The sequence below is a fragment of the Pseudopodoces humilis genome, chromosome 16, assembly GCF_049639895.1.
Source record: "Pseudopodoces humilis isolate 2021_Gansu_Grassland_sample_001 chromosome 16, ASM4963989v1, whole genome shotgun sequence".
Taxonomy (NCBI): domain Eukaryota; kingdom Metazoa; phylum Chordata; class Aves; order Passeriformes; family Paridae; genus Pseudopodoces; species Pseudopodoces humilis.
Window position 1 is genome coordinate 6,344,547 of NC_142215.1, and position 12,389 is coordinate 6,356,935.

A 12,389-nucleotide genomic window follows, 5' to 3' on the forward strand; every position below is an offset into this window, starting at 1 on the left:
ATTTCACCTTGTGCTCATTCCTTGTCATGTGCAAGGATGCCCTGGCTGAGTAAAGCCTGGTGATTAGCTCAGTCCTCACTCCTTCCCTGCCATTATCTCACAGACTGGGGGAATTCATTCTCAATGATTATGTTGCTGATAAGGGAATTCCCAGGACTGCAGTGACTGAACATATTGGATTTACATAATCTTGCTTAAAAATCAGCATTTCATTTGCATCGTGTCACCAGATTCCAACTGCATCAAGCAAGGGAGGATACTTGGGGAAGTCATACCTGAAGAGAAAAAAGAAAACCCAGAGAGAAAAGGAGACAGAAGGTGATTTCCCCAGATTTTGCTGTGCCCTGAGACACCTCAGAATTCTAGTTTAGAAAGTCTTCTAAAGTGAGAAGGAGCTGTCATCTTTCCAGTGAGCCACACCGCCACCCTAATTCTCATTCAGAGAATTTGCCACACACAGCTCCACGAGCCTGGGGCTTGCACACACAGCAGAGATCCAGGCTGAGGGCTCTGCCCTTGCACCATGACCAGTGTGCTAGTGGGAGAGGGCTGGGTGGGGCTCTGAGCAACCTTCTCTGCTGGGAGGTACCCCTGTTTAATATGAGACAGTGGTCAGAAAAGTGTTTGGGTTGGAATTTGGGGCTTTTTTTTTTTTTTTTTTTTTGTTGGATTTTAACATTTCCCTGCTTTATTTTCCCATCTAGATTTCCTCTTTATGAAATCCTGTCTCTAAAGCCTATCAAGGCAATATTTCATCCCCAGTGGACACTGGAAGGTTACAATAATCATGTTCATGATTTAAGGATATACTTAACTTCAGCCTTGAACTCTTCTGTGGTGATGTGGCATTCACCCAGGGTTACCTTTTTTTTTTCTCTTTAATGAGAGTTTCTTCCCACAAGTTTTATACTGAACCTTGACCTGTGGAGACAGGGAAGCTGGTTATTTCTAAATGTGTAGCATTTATAAAAAGCTGCTTTAACTGACCTGGAGGAAGGGCATTCTGCAATACCAGAGATAAATGTCAGCAAGGACATGGAATAGTAACTGTCACCCCAAACCCAAAACCTCAGAAAATCTGTCTGAGAAGGTCTCTTGAGCCCCTAATGTAGGGGTCACCCCACACAGAGCAAGAGACCTTTCCCAGACCAACACAAAGGTGACACTATTCCTGTCCTCTACCAGGTGGGATGCAAAAGGGGACAAAGTAACTTAGCAGGGTCCTGTGCAGAGCTAGGGCTGCTCAGAACTCTTTATGGTCTCTTTGGATAGTGTCAAAAGAGGGCTGTAAATAGTTGTTCTGAAATATTTATAGGCCTAAGGGCTCGGTACGAGGCTGGCTTCTTCAGAGCAGTTTGTTGTTCAGGGATCTAAGAGAAGGAACAGGGTTGCTGGAATGATTTCAAAGGTCTTATCCTTATCCTAAATAAGAAAGGATAAAAGAGCTAAGTTTATCATTCAAAGATGTATTTTGAAGGGCTAAGTGCAATATTCTTTTTCCATTCTGAAGCAGAAGATTTCAAGGCTAAGAAAGGGCTCCCTCTGGAGAAATCTTAGACTTCTTCTGAAACCCCAGGACAGGAGGGGATCCTGCTCCTGTCCTGCCCATGGCACTCCACTGCTGGACAGGCTGCAGCCCTGGGAAGTTACGTCCTCCCTGGAGTGTCTCTTTACTTTGCCAGGACAACAAAAGCTAGGAATGAAGCCACTTGAGATCTGGCTTTGGTTTCCTCGCTGTTAGCTCTGTTTGTGTTTACTGAGTAGCTCTTTTGTTTATTTTCTATAGTGAAGGAAAAGCTTTCCAGGGAATTCTAAGCTTGTTCTCTCTTTTCAGAGAGAAAACATCAACACAAAATCCATGGTGGCCCCCAGCTGTAGCCAGGTGTGGTGGGAACCAGCTCCTAAGGCTGGGGTAAAGCCCTGCTTGAGAGGATCACAAGCCTCAGGCTGGGCTCTGTGGGTTCTGGAAGCCATGGGCAGGACAGCTGCAATGTAGATTTTAGTTGGTTAATTCCCAGCAGGATCAGAATTCTGATCTGAATCACCCATATAGGGAAAGCATCGAGGGTTTGTGGCCTCAGGCTGTTTTGAGGTGATAAGCAAAGCACTTAGAAACACCTGTGCTGTCCCCTGACTTACATTCCTCATACAGAGATGTGGGAGGGGGTCACCAAACCACTCTGTGCTGAGACTCCTTTTAACAGCCCAAATTTTAACTGCAGAAGGTTCTGCCTTTTGGGGAAGGAGGAACTTCTGAGACAGTGTTGGTGACATCTTGTCATGATTAGCTGGGCTGGAGACCTTGTCTACAAAGCTCATTCCCTACAGCATCTCAGCAGGCTGCCCCAGGAGGCACCCCATGCCCCCCTGCTCAGAGCCCTGGGGCTCAGGCACTGTCCAGTCCACAGCTTTTCTCCTCTAGCTGCAGTCCCACCACGTTATTACAAGGAATCCACATCTCCCCTGGAAAACACTCAGGATGTGCAGGCTGAGAAAGCTTGAAAACCATTGCACTAGCCTACTGAAGCAGAAATTCTTATTTTCTCCCCCATAATTGCATTTGCTTTGCTTCACGTCTGCACAACTCACATTCCAAAAGCTTTGGCGTTAGTCAGGGCTGCTTATTCCCTAAACTTTCCAATCACTGCTTTTTTTGTTACCTCCTTTTCCCTGATTTCACTGAGGGTCAGAGCCCTGTGAGCTGGATCTGATGGCACTGCTCCAGCACCTCACCTGTCTGATGGGGGTCCTGGGCACAGCCTCCAGCAGCTACTGGCGAGCAGAGACCAGTCAATGTTGTGGGCAACTGCTGCCATCTCCTGGTCTTTCAATCCCCCAAAAAGCTTGGGCATCGTTAGTAAGGTCAAGTGCAATAATTGGATTTTACATACATGTGCATATGTGTGTATGTAGGTATACACACACACATTTTTATAGGTGAAAAAAGAGCTGAGCAATAAATTTAAACCTGACTTTTAGTATTTTCAAATAGTACTGTATGGGTTAGTGCAGTAATAATTCTGTACGCTTAAAATGTTAAAAATTATATATAATCCCCTAATTATTTGCATTATCATGGGTTATGGTAGCTGAAAGTTCTTCAGCTAATTCTCCTTGCTCACTGAGAATGGTAGGAAAAATGTTTTGATATTTTTTTTGGATTTATAATCATCTGCTCACAAAAAAACTTGTCTGAGAAGGACAGACTCAGTATCAGCCCCAAAATCATACCATGGTTTGTACATTGGCAGAGTGCTCAGTCTCCAGCAAATTCTGCCCCAAGCTGGGCTTTATTTCTCATCCACAAGGACCTGGCCAAGCTTTGTTCTTCCCTTGTCTTTTCAACAAACGTGAACTTAGATTGCCACGTTTGGTCTCTACTTTTAAAGTCCCCAAATTAGGATCTGAAATACCGGAGCACTGGTAAAATGATTTGCCATCTTACCATAACCTGACCCAAATCACGTTCCTAATATGAAGTCACTTCACAATTCAGAAGCATCACTCAGGCCTATTGCTGCATTTTGTGGCTGCTAGGAATGCCATCATCCCCAGCCTCCTTCCTCCACCAGGTAACCTCCTGTGACAGCTTGGATGAACTTGCACATCTAGGGAATCTGGGTCATTTATTAGTAGCTACAAGAATCTGTACCAGAAAATCCACATGATGAAAACGAGATGGTCAGGGCAGAAACATCAATATGGAAAAGCAGGAACACAGATTTGTAAAGGTTTTCTTACCAACCAGTCCATCCTATGTGATCTCAGGCAGACGTGCCACATAATCCTGTTTTTTAAGTTCCCTGCACCCTAATTTAAAATTAGTCAGGGGTTTTATGCCTTGTTTTTATCAGCAACCCTGTCTGAACATTCAAATATGGGATTTTTCTGCTTACTGAAACTTCAGCCTTATGCAGAATGTCAAGTAGCCTGGAGTAAGAATGACTCAAAAACACCTCCAAGGCTTTGAGTGCAAATCTCTGACCTTTATCTAAAAACCCACTTTGTAGAAAATGCTTTCTGATGGTGTTTGCTGATGCACGCTTTCCTACAGGCCAAACACACAGAAGGGGCTCAGGGAAGGTTGATTCCATAGCTCTGCACTCTGGACATGAGCACTGCAAAAGTCACAGTTGGCAGCTCCCACCTGAGACCAGCCCGTACCAATCCCAGATTGCTGCTGCCTCTGATTCAGCCAGGGGAACCCCAGCCCAGACAGGTCCTGTGGGACCCAGCTGAACCCAAGCTGAGGGAAATGCTGGTTTAGTCCCCTGATGATGGAAACACCTTCATGGCTTCTTTATTACGTTTCCAATCTCTCTGGCTCTTTATCTCTCACTTTAATATTACCTTCAGCTTGTTGCAGTGGATGTGATGAGAGCACTAATCATTGATTTACCCAACAACTTTTCAGCACTTAAATTTCTTAATTAACTAACTCAAATCAAAACCCTTCAGCGGGCCGAGGACATGTGGGATCACTGCATTTTATGTTCTACATAAAGAAAGTCTTGTTTAAGTCCCACAGTCTGGCAGCCAGCCTCCACTGCTTGTGCCATGAGCTCTTTCCCTACACAACTGCTGCTGTCTGTATCATTGCTCTGAAAGCATGGCCTGGACAGTTAGATATATACAAAGAGCTGCAAATAAAGAGATCACATTCTCTAGAAATGCATGTGAGAAGGGAGTGTGACTGTGGTCAAATAGTGTGCCAGGCCACAAAAGCAGTGCTTCTTTGGGGATGCATTCCTGTTACAATGCAGAATTTAGCTTTTTGGTCTTGCACAGCATTTGAAGATATTTCATGCTTTCTCCTACCAGAAAAATCTTCAGGGTGAAGATTTTCTCATGTCCTGTGTTTGGAAGTCCACAGTGTGAAATGATTATGATAGAAGGCAGATTTAATTGAGTTGGGATTGTTTGAGAGAAAGGAAGGATGAACAAGTAGCAAACATCAAAGAAAACCACCACAGTGTCAGGGTACAAAGTTACCCAGTAGAGTCCTTGTGAAAAGGCTCAAATGTACATTAAACACAAACACTACAAGAGCCATTCTTTTTCTTCCAGCCTTTTAATGTGACAGAGAGAACAAAAACAAAGTCCATTGGAACAGCTGCAATTTCCAGTGACGACCAGACACAGATCAAATAAAAAAAAATAAAAGAAGTTTTTAAATGAAGAAAAGGAACCAAGGGACTGGAATTGGCTATTTCACACATAGAGCTGACTGAACATCTAAATGAAACTTTCCATTAAAGCACGACACCAGGTGTTATTTACAGTGGGACTTGCAGTGTGTGTACATTTATACAGCACTAGCATCACATACAGCAAAGAAATTAATTTCATTTTGTTTCCTTCAGTTCCCAGGCTTGATTCTTCCTAAAAGCAGCATTTGCTAATATAAGGGTGAGAAACTGAGGGAGAAACTTAATGCAAAATAAAATGCATAGGGCTCAAATCTACATAAACTTCAAAATATCCTCTCAGGTTTTGTGACTCCTTTGGAAAGTCAAAGGACACAAGCAGGGAATATAAAAGGACCTAGGGCCTCCTTAAGAGCATCAGAGTATACTCTGCTGTTGGAGGTCTCAAAGCAGGACCTGGAAGGGACCTGGACATCTGCAGAAAGCTCAGCTCCATGCAGTCCTGCTCTGTGCCCTTGTGTGAATGCAGCCTTGGGGCTGGACCACTCTCAGCATCACTGAAGGACATCAGGATGCCTGAGAACTTCCCAGTGTGCAGAACCTCTGGCACTGGATATGGGTTTTCCAAGACTGATGCTCTTCATAGTCCAAAAGATCCATATGCCACCATCTGTAAGTCCCATAGCATTTCAAGGAATTTCAAATAGTAATGTTGATATGGGCAAGGAGGGGATCACCCCACACAGCACAAGCTGCAGCCACCACCACTAGGATGTAGCAGAGCCAAAATCAGTAACAGGAGCTGTCCTGCACAACTGGAGTAAATAAATCACAATAGCACAACCCGTTAAATCAACAGGGAATACAAAGAGGCAGAACTCTTATTGTAATAGCACTGGTCTTTAATAATAGTATCAACAGTGCCTGGTGTTCCTATAAAAGCCTGTGTCTGCATGCTCAGAAATTCAGCAATGGACTTGTCCCACCACAGTGCAGCAGAGCTGAAGATACCAAGCCACAGCAGGCCAGTTTGGGTTCCTTAGGTTCACCTTTCCCATGCCACAATTATCATCAGCTAAGTGGCTGTCCTGGTGTGCCACACATGCACGAGGAGATCCAGCTGTCCTCTAGAAGAGATCTTTGGGATTTAAGGCAAGTCCCCTGCCCTGGTCCTCTGTGTCCCTGTTGCAGAGAAGTTCATGAATCCATGGAAATAGTGCTGTGCAGGGACCGTCAGGGGACCTGTGATCAGCAGATTTCTCTGGAAGGTGCAGTGTATCCAAGAGAGAGACTGTTCACTGTGGCAGACGTGGGCAGCTGAGGGAGGAGACGTGCTGGCCCTTGAACAGCACAGGCAATGCTGATTTTACAGCAGAAATTAAGCTGAGCCATCAGAGGAGGTGCCTGAGGAGAAATCTTCCCCTGCTTGAGGCTCAAGGGTCTGTGACCAAGGCTAAGCCTAGCAGGTGGCCAAGGCTTGAAACTGAGCCCAGAACAAACCCCAGCCAATGCAGAGGGGTCTGCACCCAGCAGCTGCTTTGCTCTGGAGAGCAGCAGTGTGACACCTACACTGATTTACACCACGGCAAGGACTGCAAACAAACACATTGGGAATATTGACTAAGCCTGTCTCCACTGAACTGGGTGGGAGATGTCAGCCCAGGTGTCACAAATTCAGTGCCTGAGCTGGAGCTGTTGCCCTGTATCTCTCTGTCCCTGAAGAAGGACAGACCTGCAGGACTACCCAGGGCAAGTGATGCATTGCCTCTGCCTTTCAGCTGAGAACAGTGGGAATCCATTCAGTCCAGCCCTAGGTGTCTCAGCCAGGAGATGGGAGCTCTCTTTAGCTTTTCCTTTCTTCTGCTCTGCTCATTGTTGTCCTTTATCTCAGGCTCTCACATGCCAGCTGTGGTGTGTGTTTGCTCTCTCCTGTCAGGTCACAAACTCCCTGGTCAAGCCAGGGGTAGGAGCCTTGTCCCAACACGTGCAATATCCCTTAGCCCTCAAGTGACCGACCCATGGATCTTAGGGGTGCAAAGAATTTCCAGGTGACATTGACAGTGAGATCCTATTACTCTTTACCTTGTCCCAGCTGGTCTGTGAGGTGAGATTTAGCAGCCCTTGAAAGAGCCATTCTGCAAGGAAGAAAGGTTTCTAAGACTGGATAATATTTCCTAATATTACCTTGCCATTTCTATCTCCTCAAGATTTCAGTTTCTTCCTTCTCTGAAAATTAACAGGGAAGTTTTGCAAAATAAATGATGTCATTAATGTCACTGCAAAATGTCAGTGGAGAACGCAAATAGTCAGGTTTGCTGTGAGCATTGGGTGACATGTAAATAGGAATGTTATGCAAAATAAATATTTAGAAAAATAGGTTCTGGCTCCTCAGAGCAGCACAAGCGAATAATCCAGAAAATGAAACAAAAATTTGCCCCCCTGCCAGGTTGCAACGTGGTAATTGGCAAGCACAGCCCAACAAAATGGGTGAAACCTAAAGGTCGTGGTGATCTTTTGTGTTAAAATACATATTTAAACTGTCTCTCATCATGCAGAAGGACCAGATATTCTTAAAGAAAAAACCCACATTCTGGGCTGTGATTCGGAATAGAACCTGTGAACTGCTGCCAAAGGACATAATTACATTTACTCCTACCTTAGAGAGGGAACCTTGTTGTTTTGAAGACAAATAAATAAAATAAATAATAATAAAAAAGCCCTAAGCTACCCACAAAATGAAGAAATGAGGCATAATAAGGTTGGTTATTACAGCAGCATGTGATTTTACAGATTTCATAAACTTCAGAAAAAAGGTCAAAAATCTCAAACAGCCCATTGTAGCCTATAGGTGATCCATGAGTGCTTATCCCTGATAGACACAATGAAAAAGGTGATGCTCATTAGAGGCTTTTGCCTCATTGGCAAGGATTTTCTGCTTGTGATCTAACCCTGCTGTATGTCCTTCAGCTGCCCCTGCAGCAGCAGCACGCTGACTCCCACAGCTGCAGCCTGGGCTGGCCCTGGTGCCAGGGACTGTGCAGCCAAAGGCAGGGCTGTGAGACATCACTCCTGCAGGATTTCAGCCTGGCCTTGACTGGTTTTCTTAAAAAAAACAACAAAATCACCAAAAAAAAAAATTTTAAAAAAAAAGCAATAATGAAGAAGATCCAACAAAAGTTAAATGAGAAGATCACCAGCGGAAGTACAAAAGAACTTTTTATGTCACAAAATATCCTGGTTCGACAAATTAGCTGCACTATGAGGTGGTTTCAGATCGATTCTGGTCTATTGCTGAGCTTGTTGAAACAAAATAATTAGTGTTATCCATTGTGAGCACTGCTATTGAACAAGATGCTTTGCATTTCTGGTTTCCCAAGAAAACATAGCCCAAAATACACAACTCACTTTGCCTCTAGGTGCAACAGGACTTAACTTGTGTGATAAAAAGGGCACACAAATTTCAGAAATGTTCTCCACAGGATATCAAACTAAACTGTGCCACTTAATGGGAAATTTAATGTTCTGTACAGTGAAAATTTGCTGTGTGCATTCCCTGTGTAACAAGTTAAATGGCTTTAAGTAACTGTGCTTACAGTGTTTCAATGAGACCCAAGTATATTAGAAAATCAAGCATCATATTCTTCAAATAATATGTCTAAAATGCTGGTAAATTGTCAGTTACCATACTCTAGGTATTAGGCAAAAATCCCCTATTTACACTGGATAATATGTACACATTTGGTTTGTGGAATGCTCCAATATCATATCAATTTCTCCTCTGTGAAAGTTGCAGGGAAAAAACCCCTTTTAATCATTAAAGAAATATATATTCCCAGCCACTAATACATTTAAGTATTTGGTATCTGGCTGTAAAGAATGAACCGTCACTAAGTTGGTCGTGACTCCTGATAATCTTGAATTACTGGGATTTGTTTTTAGTGTGACTCTTAAAATCATCTTAAGGGTACAGAAATAAAAAATCCTAAATTTTAATAGCTGATCACTTCAATGGGTGTACATATGTTTGCAAGTAGATGTAAATACATATATATATATATATAATTATTTAGATATTTCTCTTCCACAGCAAGAAGGTGCCTAGTGATTCCCTGTGCCCAAATAAAGACAGTAAAGGGCTTTGAAGCTCTGAATCTTCTGAGACAGCTGAGCACCCACCCTCACATACTGGAGAAATCAGGACACTCACTCTTCCAGGTGAGTGGTAATCCCAAAACCAAGACAGCTGGGGTCCCCCTGGCCACATCTGCAACTCTTACCCCTATTGCTGGAGCTCACCTACAGCAGGTTGGTTACCTGCCTCCCCCGGGATGCTCTGTGCCTCTGAGCACAGCTGGCGTGGATGGCTGAGCAGAGCTGGCAGGCAGGGCAGGGTCTCAGCGGGCAGAGGCAGGAGGGTGAGGGTCTGTCCTGCCGTGTCACACCCGCACACCGAGCCACTGTCTGCATCTGGTGTCCTTGCAGGGGCGTGGACAGGGACAGGGGGGGCTCCCAGCATAGGCAGGGTGGCACCCAAGCTCTGCAAGGGGCGTGTGGGGGCTGCATGCACCAGTGGTGGCTGTAATAAGGTCAGAAACGATGGTTTTGTTTATATCCCTGCGGGTTCTTCCTTCCCTCTGCTGTCTCGCTTTGAGGTATTGACAGAACAGTTAGAATGAGCGTTTTGGGTTTTCCAGACATGGCTCTTTTTCATTCTTCTTCTACATCTGCCCCCCCTCCAAGCCCCCTGGCCTCTGTTGCTCACATCAGGACCTGTTCTCGAGTCTCTGGCAGGCGCAAAGCGAGCAGGCCACCCCCAACCAGAGCGGAGGAGGCCAGAAGGATGGGAACCACCTTGGTTATCCCTACGAAGGAGGAGAAGATAGAGTTCCCCAGGATGGCACCAAACTTGCAAAGACCATTGAGGATGCCAAAGGCTGTTGCCCTGTGGGGAGGAAAAGCAGAAAGCAATGGTTAGGAGGGAGTTTCTGGCACAATCAGAGAAGGTTTGGACTGGTAATTTTGTGAATTTTCTTATGTTGCCCAGGCTACTCTTCTAGTAAGGAAAACTGGGCAGAACAAATAAGTAGATAAATAGATGCAACTGTTTTGCATGTCTGTGTAAATGAGAATGTCTGTGTGCACTCATTTCTCCTTTTCATCTCACCTTCTCCATAGCCCTACAGTGGCCCATTCTGTCAGCCTTTGCCCTCCCCAAAGACAGCAGGACAAAATCTTTCTTAGATCTCCTCAAAGCCCTTCCAAGGGCTGCCTGGAGTAGGTTGTCCCTAGAGAAACAACCACAGCTCTCCTCTAAATCCTGTTTCACCCAGCAGCTAAAAGCACACTATTTTCAATGTATAGTCCTCCTTCATTTCTGGCTTGCCCCTAACAGTCTGAAAAAGGCAAAAAGGGGCTTATAATGATGTTGTAAGGAAAGATTTAATCTGCAGGATGTGGTCCCAAAGTCTCCTGTTCTTCCTGGTGTCTCAAATCACTCTATGCATATGGTTTTCTCCAGGTTTGGAGGGGAAGGCTTGCCCCAGTGATGAGCCATGCCGAGAGGCTTGGGGATGCAGTGTGAAAGGCCAGATCTCCATGCACATCCATGGAAATGACAGAGTACATCTTTCATTTGGTGCCCCTGCCCATGGCATGGGCTTTAGAACTAGCTGATCTTTGAGGTCCCTTCCAACCCAGACCATTCTGTGATACCATGATTCTATGGTTCTTTGATTTATCAGCCCATAATCTCCATATGTCCACGTGATCCCTGAGTTAAACCTGCCACACAAGCAGAATTATGCTTGAAAATGTCTGTTGTGACCCAGGATTAAACAGCCCTGAAGGACTGGTGAAAGTAAAATAAATAAAAATATACAGCTCCCCCACCTACATGTCTCTAGAGCGGCTTTTTTCATTGGGAACCAAGAGAACTAGGTAGAGGGTGGAGGCTAAAGGGAGAAATGTTCTGAGCACCTTTTGTCTGTGGGGTAGAGCTCCACGGTGATGACATCCAGGGCGTTCCAGGCGGCGATGCTGGCCCCACAGAAGAGGCACTGCCAGCCGATCATCGCCGACTCGCTGTTCCCGAAGAACAGGAAGAAGCAGCACACGGCTGAGATCAGCATCGAGCCACCTGAGGGGGCAAACCAACAGGAGAACACTGGCACCAGCTTTCCCTGTCCACAGCTGAGCAAACATTTGTTAAAGATGGCTTTCAAGTGATGGCATTTCATCCCAATAAGAATTAAATCTGTGAGAATCCAAAAACACCTTGATGCTGCCTATCTGTCATTCTCTGATGCTGAAAACCAGCCTGGAAATGTTCTCAGTGTCCACCTGATCTTGCTGATAATCCTGCTCTATAAAGACTGTGAAGATGGGCTTTTCCAGGCAGGCTTCCAGCATCTCAGACTTCCAGATGGACCCAGGAAGAGCAGAGACAAGTAAACATGAAAGTCAATGAGGAGGAAGCATCATTGTGAAGGTTTTTCAACTTGAGTTTCAAGTGATAAGCTTGTGCATTTCATATCATATTGAAGTCACTTGACACATTTCTAGTCCCAATTAGGATAATTTACAGTCACTTGTATGAAGCACTTGAGGTCTCTTTTAATTATAAGAACATCATTAGATTTCATGGCACATTTGCACAGGAGCCATAATTTTATGAACATCACCGAGGGAGAAAGTGAGAGCATTCATGCTCAGTTAGGCACAGTTCAGATTCAGAAATATTAATAGCTACATCACTGCTTTCTACCCCATTGGGAATTTTCACCTGAAAGATGAAATTTGTGAAAAATCAAACTATTTTTCACCAGAATGTTCTGTTATCACTGTAATATCTCCATTTATTAGCAGAAAAGCAAACAATTTTCTCTGTTGTTTGGTGTTTTTGGTGTCAATTTAACATCATGCAAAATAATTTGGATGCTGAAGTGTAACTGAAATGCTTCAATTTGGACATTATGTTGCATCTTGCCACTGAAAATGCCAATTTTCACTATGAAAAGCTGCTGTTCAGGTCTCCATGTCCCCTGCTCCTCCATGGCACAAGGCCAAACTACATCCCCACAGTGTGGTGTGGATATTCCCCCTGCTGCAAAAGCCCAGCCCAGCACTGGTCACCATGAGAGCACCAAGAGATCTGCTGTTTAGTACAAGAGAAGGTTTGGCAGAACATGATAAAAATGAACTGAAGCCCCAGGAAGGCACATAACACAAAAGGAGAAATTCAGT

The 12,389-nt window shown here is 44.6% G+C and overlaps 1 protein-coding gene across 2 annotated transcripts in view; it reads right to left on the bottom strand.

Annotated features, from left to right (window-relative positions):
* Positions 1–5,119: 5,119 nt before the first annotated feature.
* Positions 5,120–12,389, bottom strand: part of SV2B (synaptic vesicle glycoprotein 2B) — a 64,759-nt gene continuing 57,489 nt past the window's right edge. For both annotated transcript variants that reach the window (XM_088063300.1, XM_005521593.2), the window contains exons 12-13: positions 11,124–11,283; positions 5,120–10,089 (exon numbers count right to left, since the gene is read on the bottom strand). In XM_088063300.1, the coding sequence (XP_087919426.1) occupies positions 9,906–10,089; positions 11,124–11,283 (344 nt within the window). In that variant the 3' untranslated portion in view covers positions 5,120–9,905. The remainder of the gene's footprint in view (positions 10,090–11,123; positions 11,284–12,389) is intronic.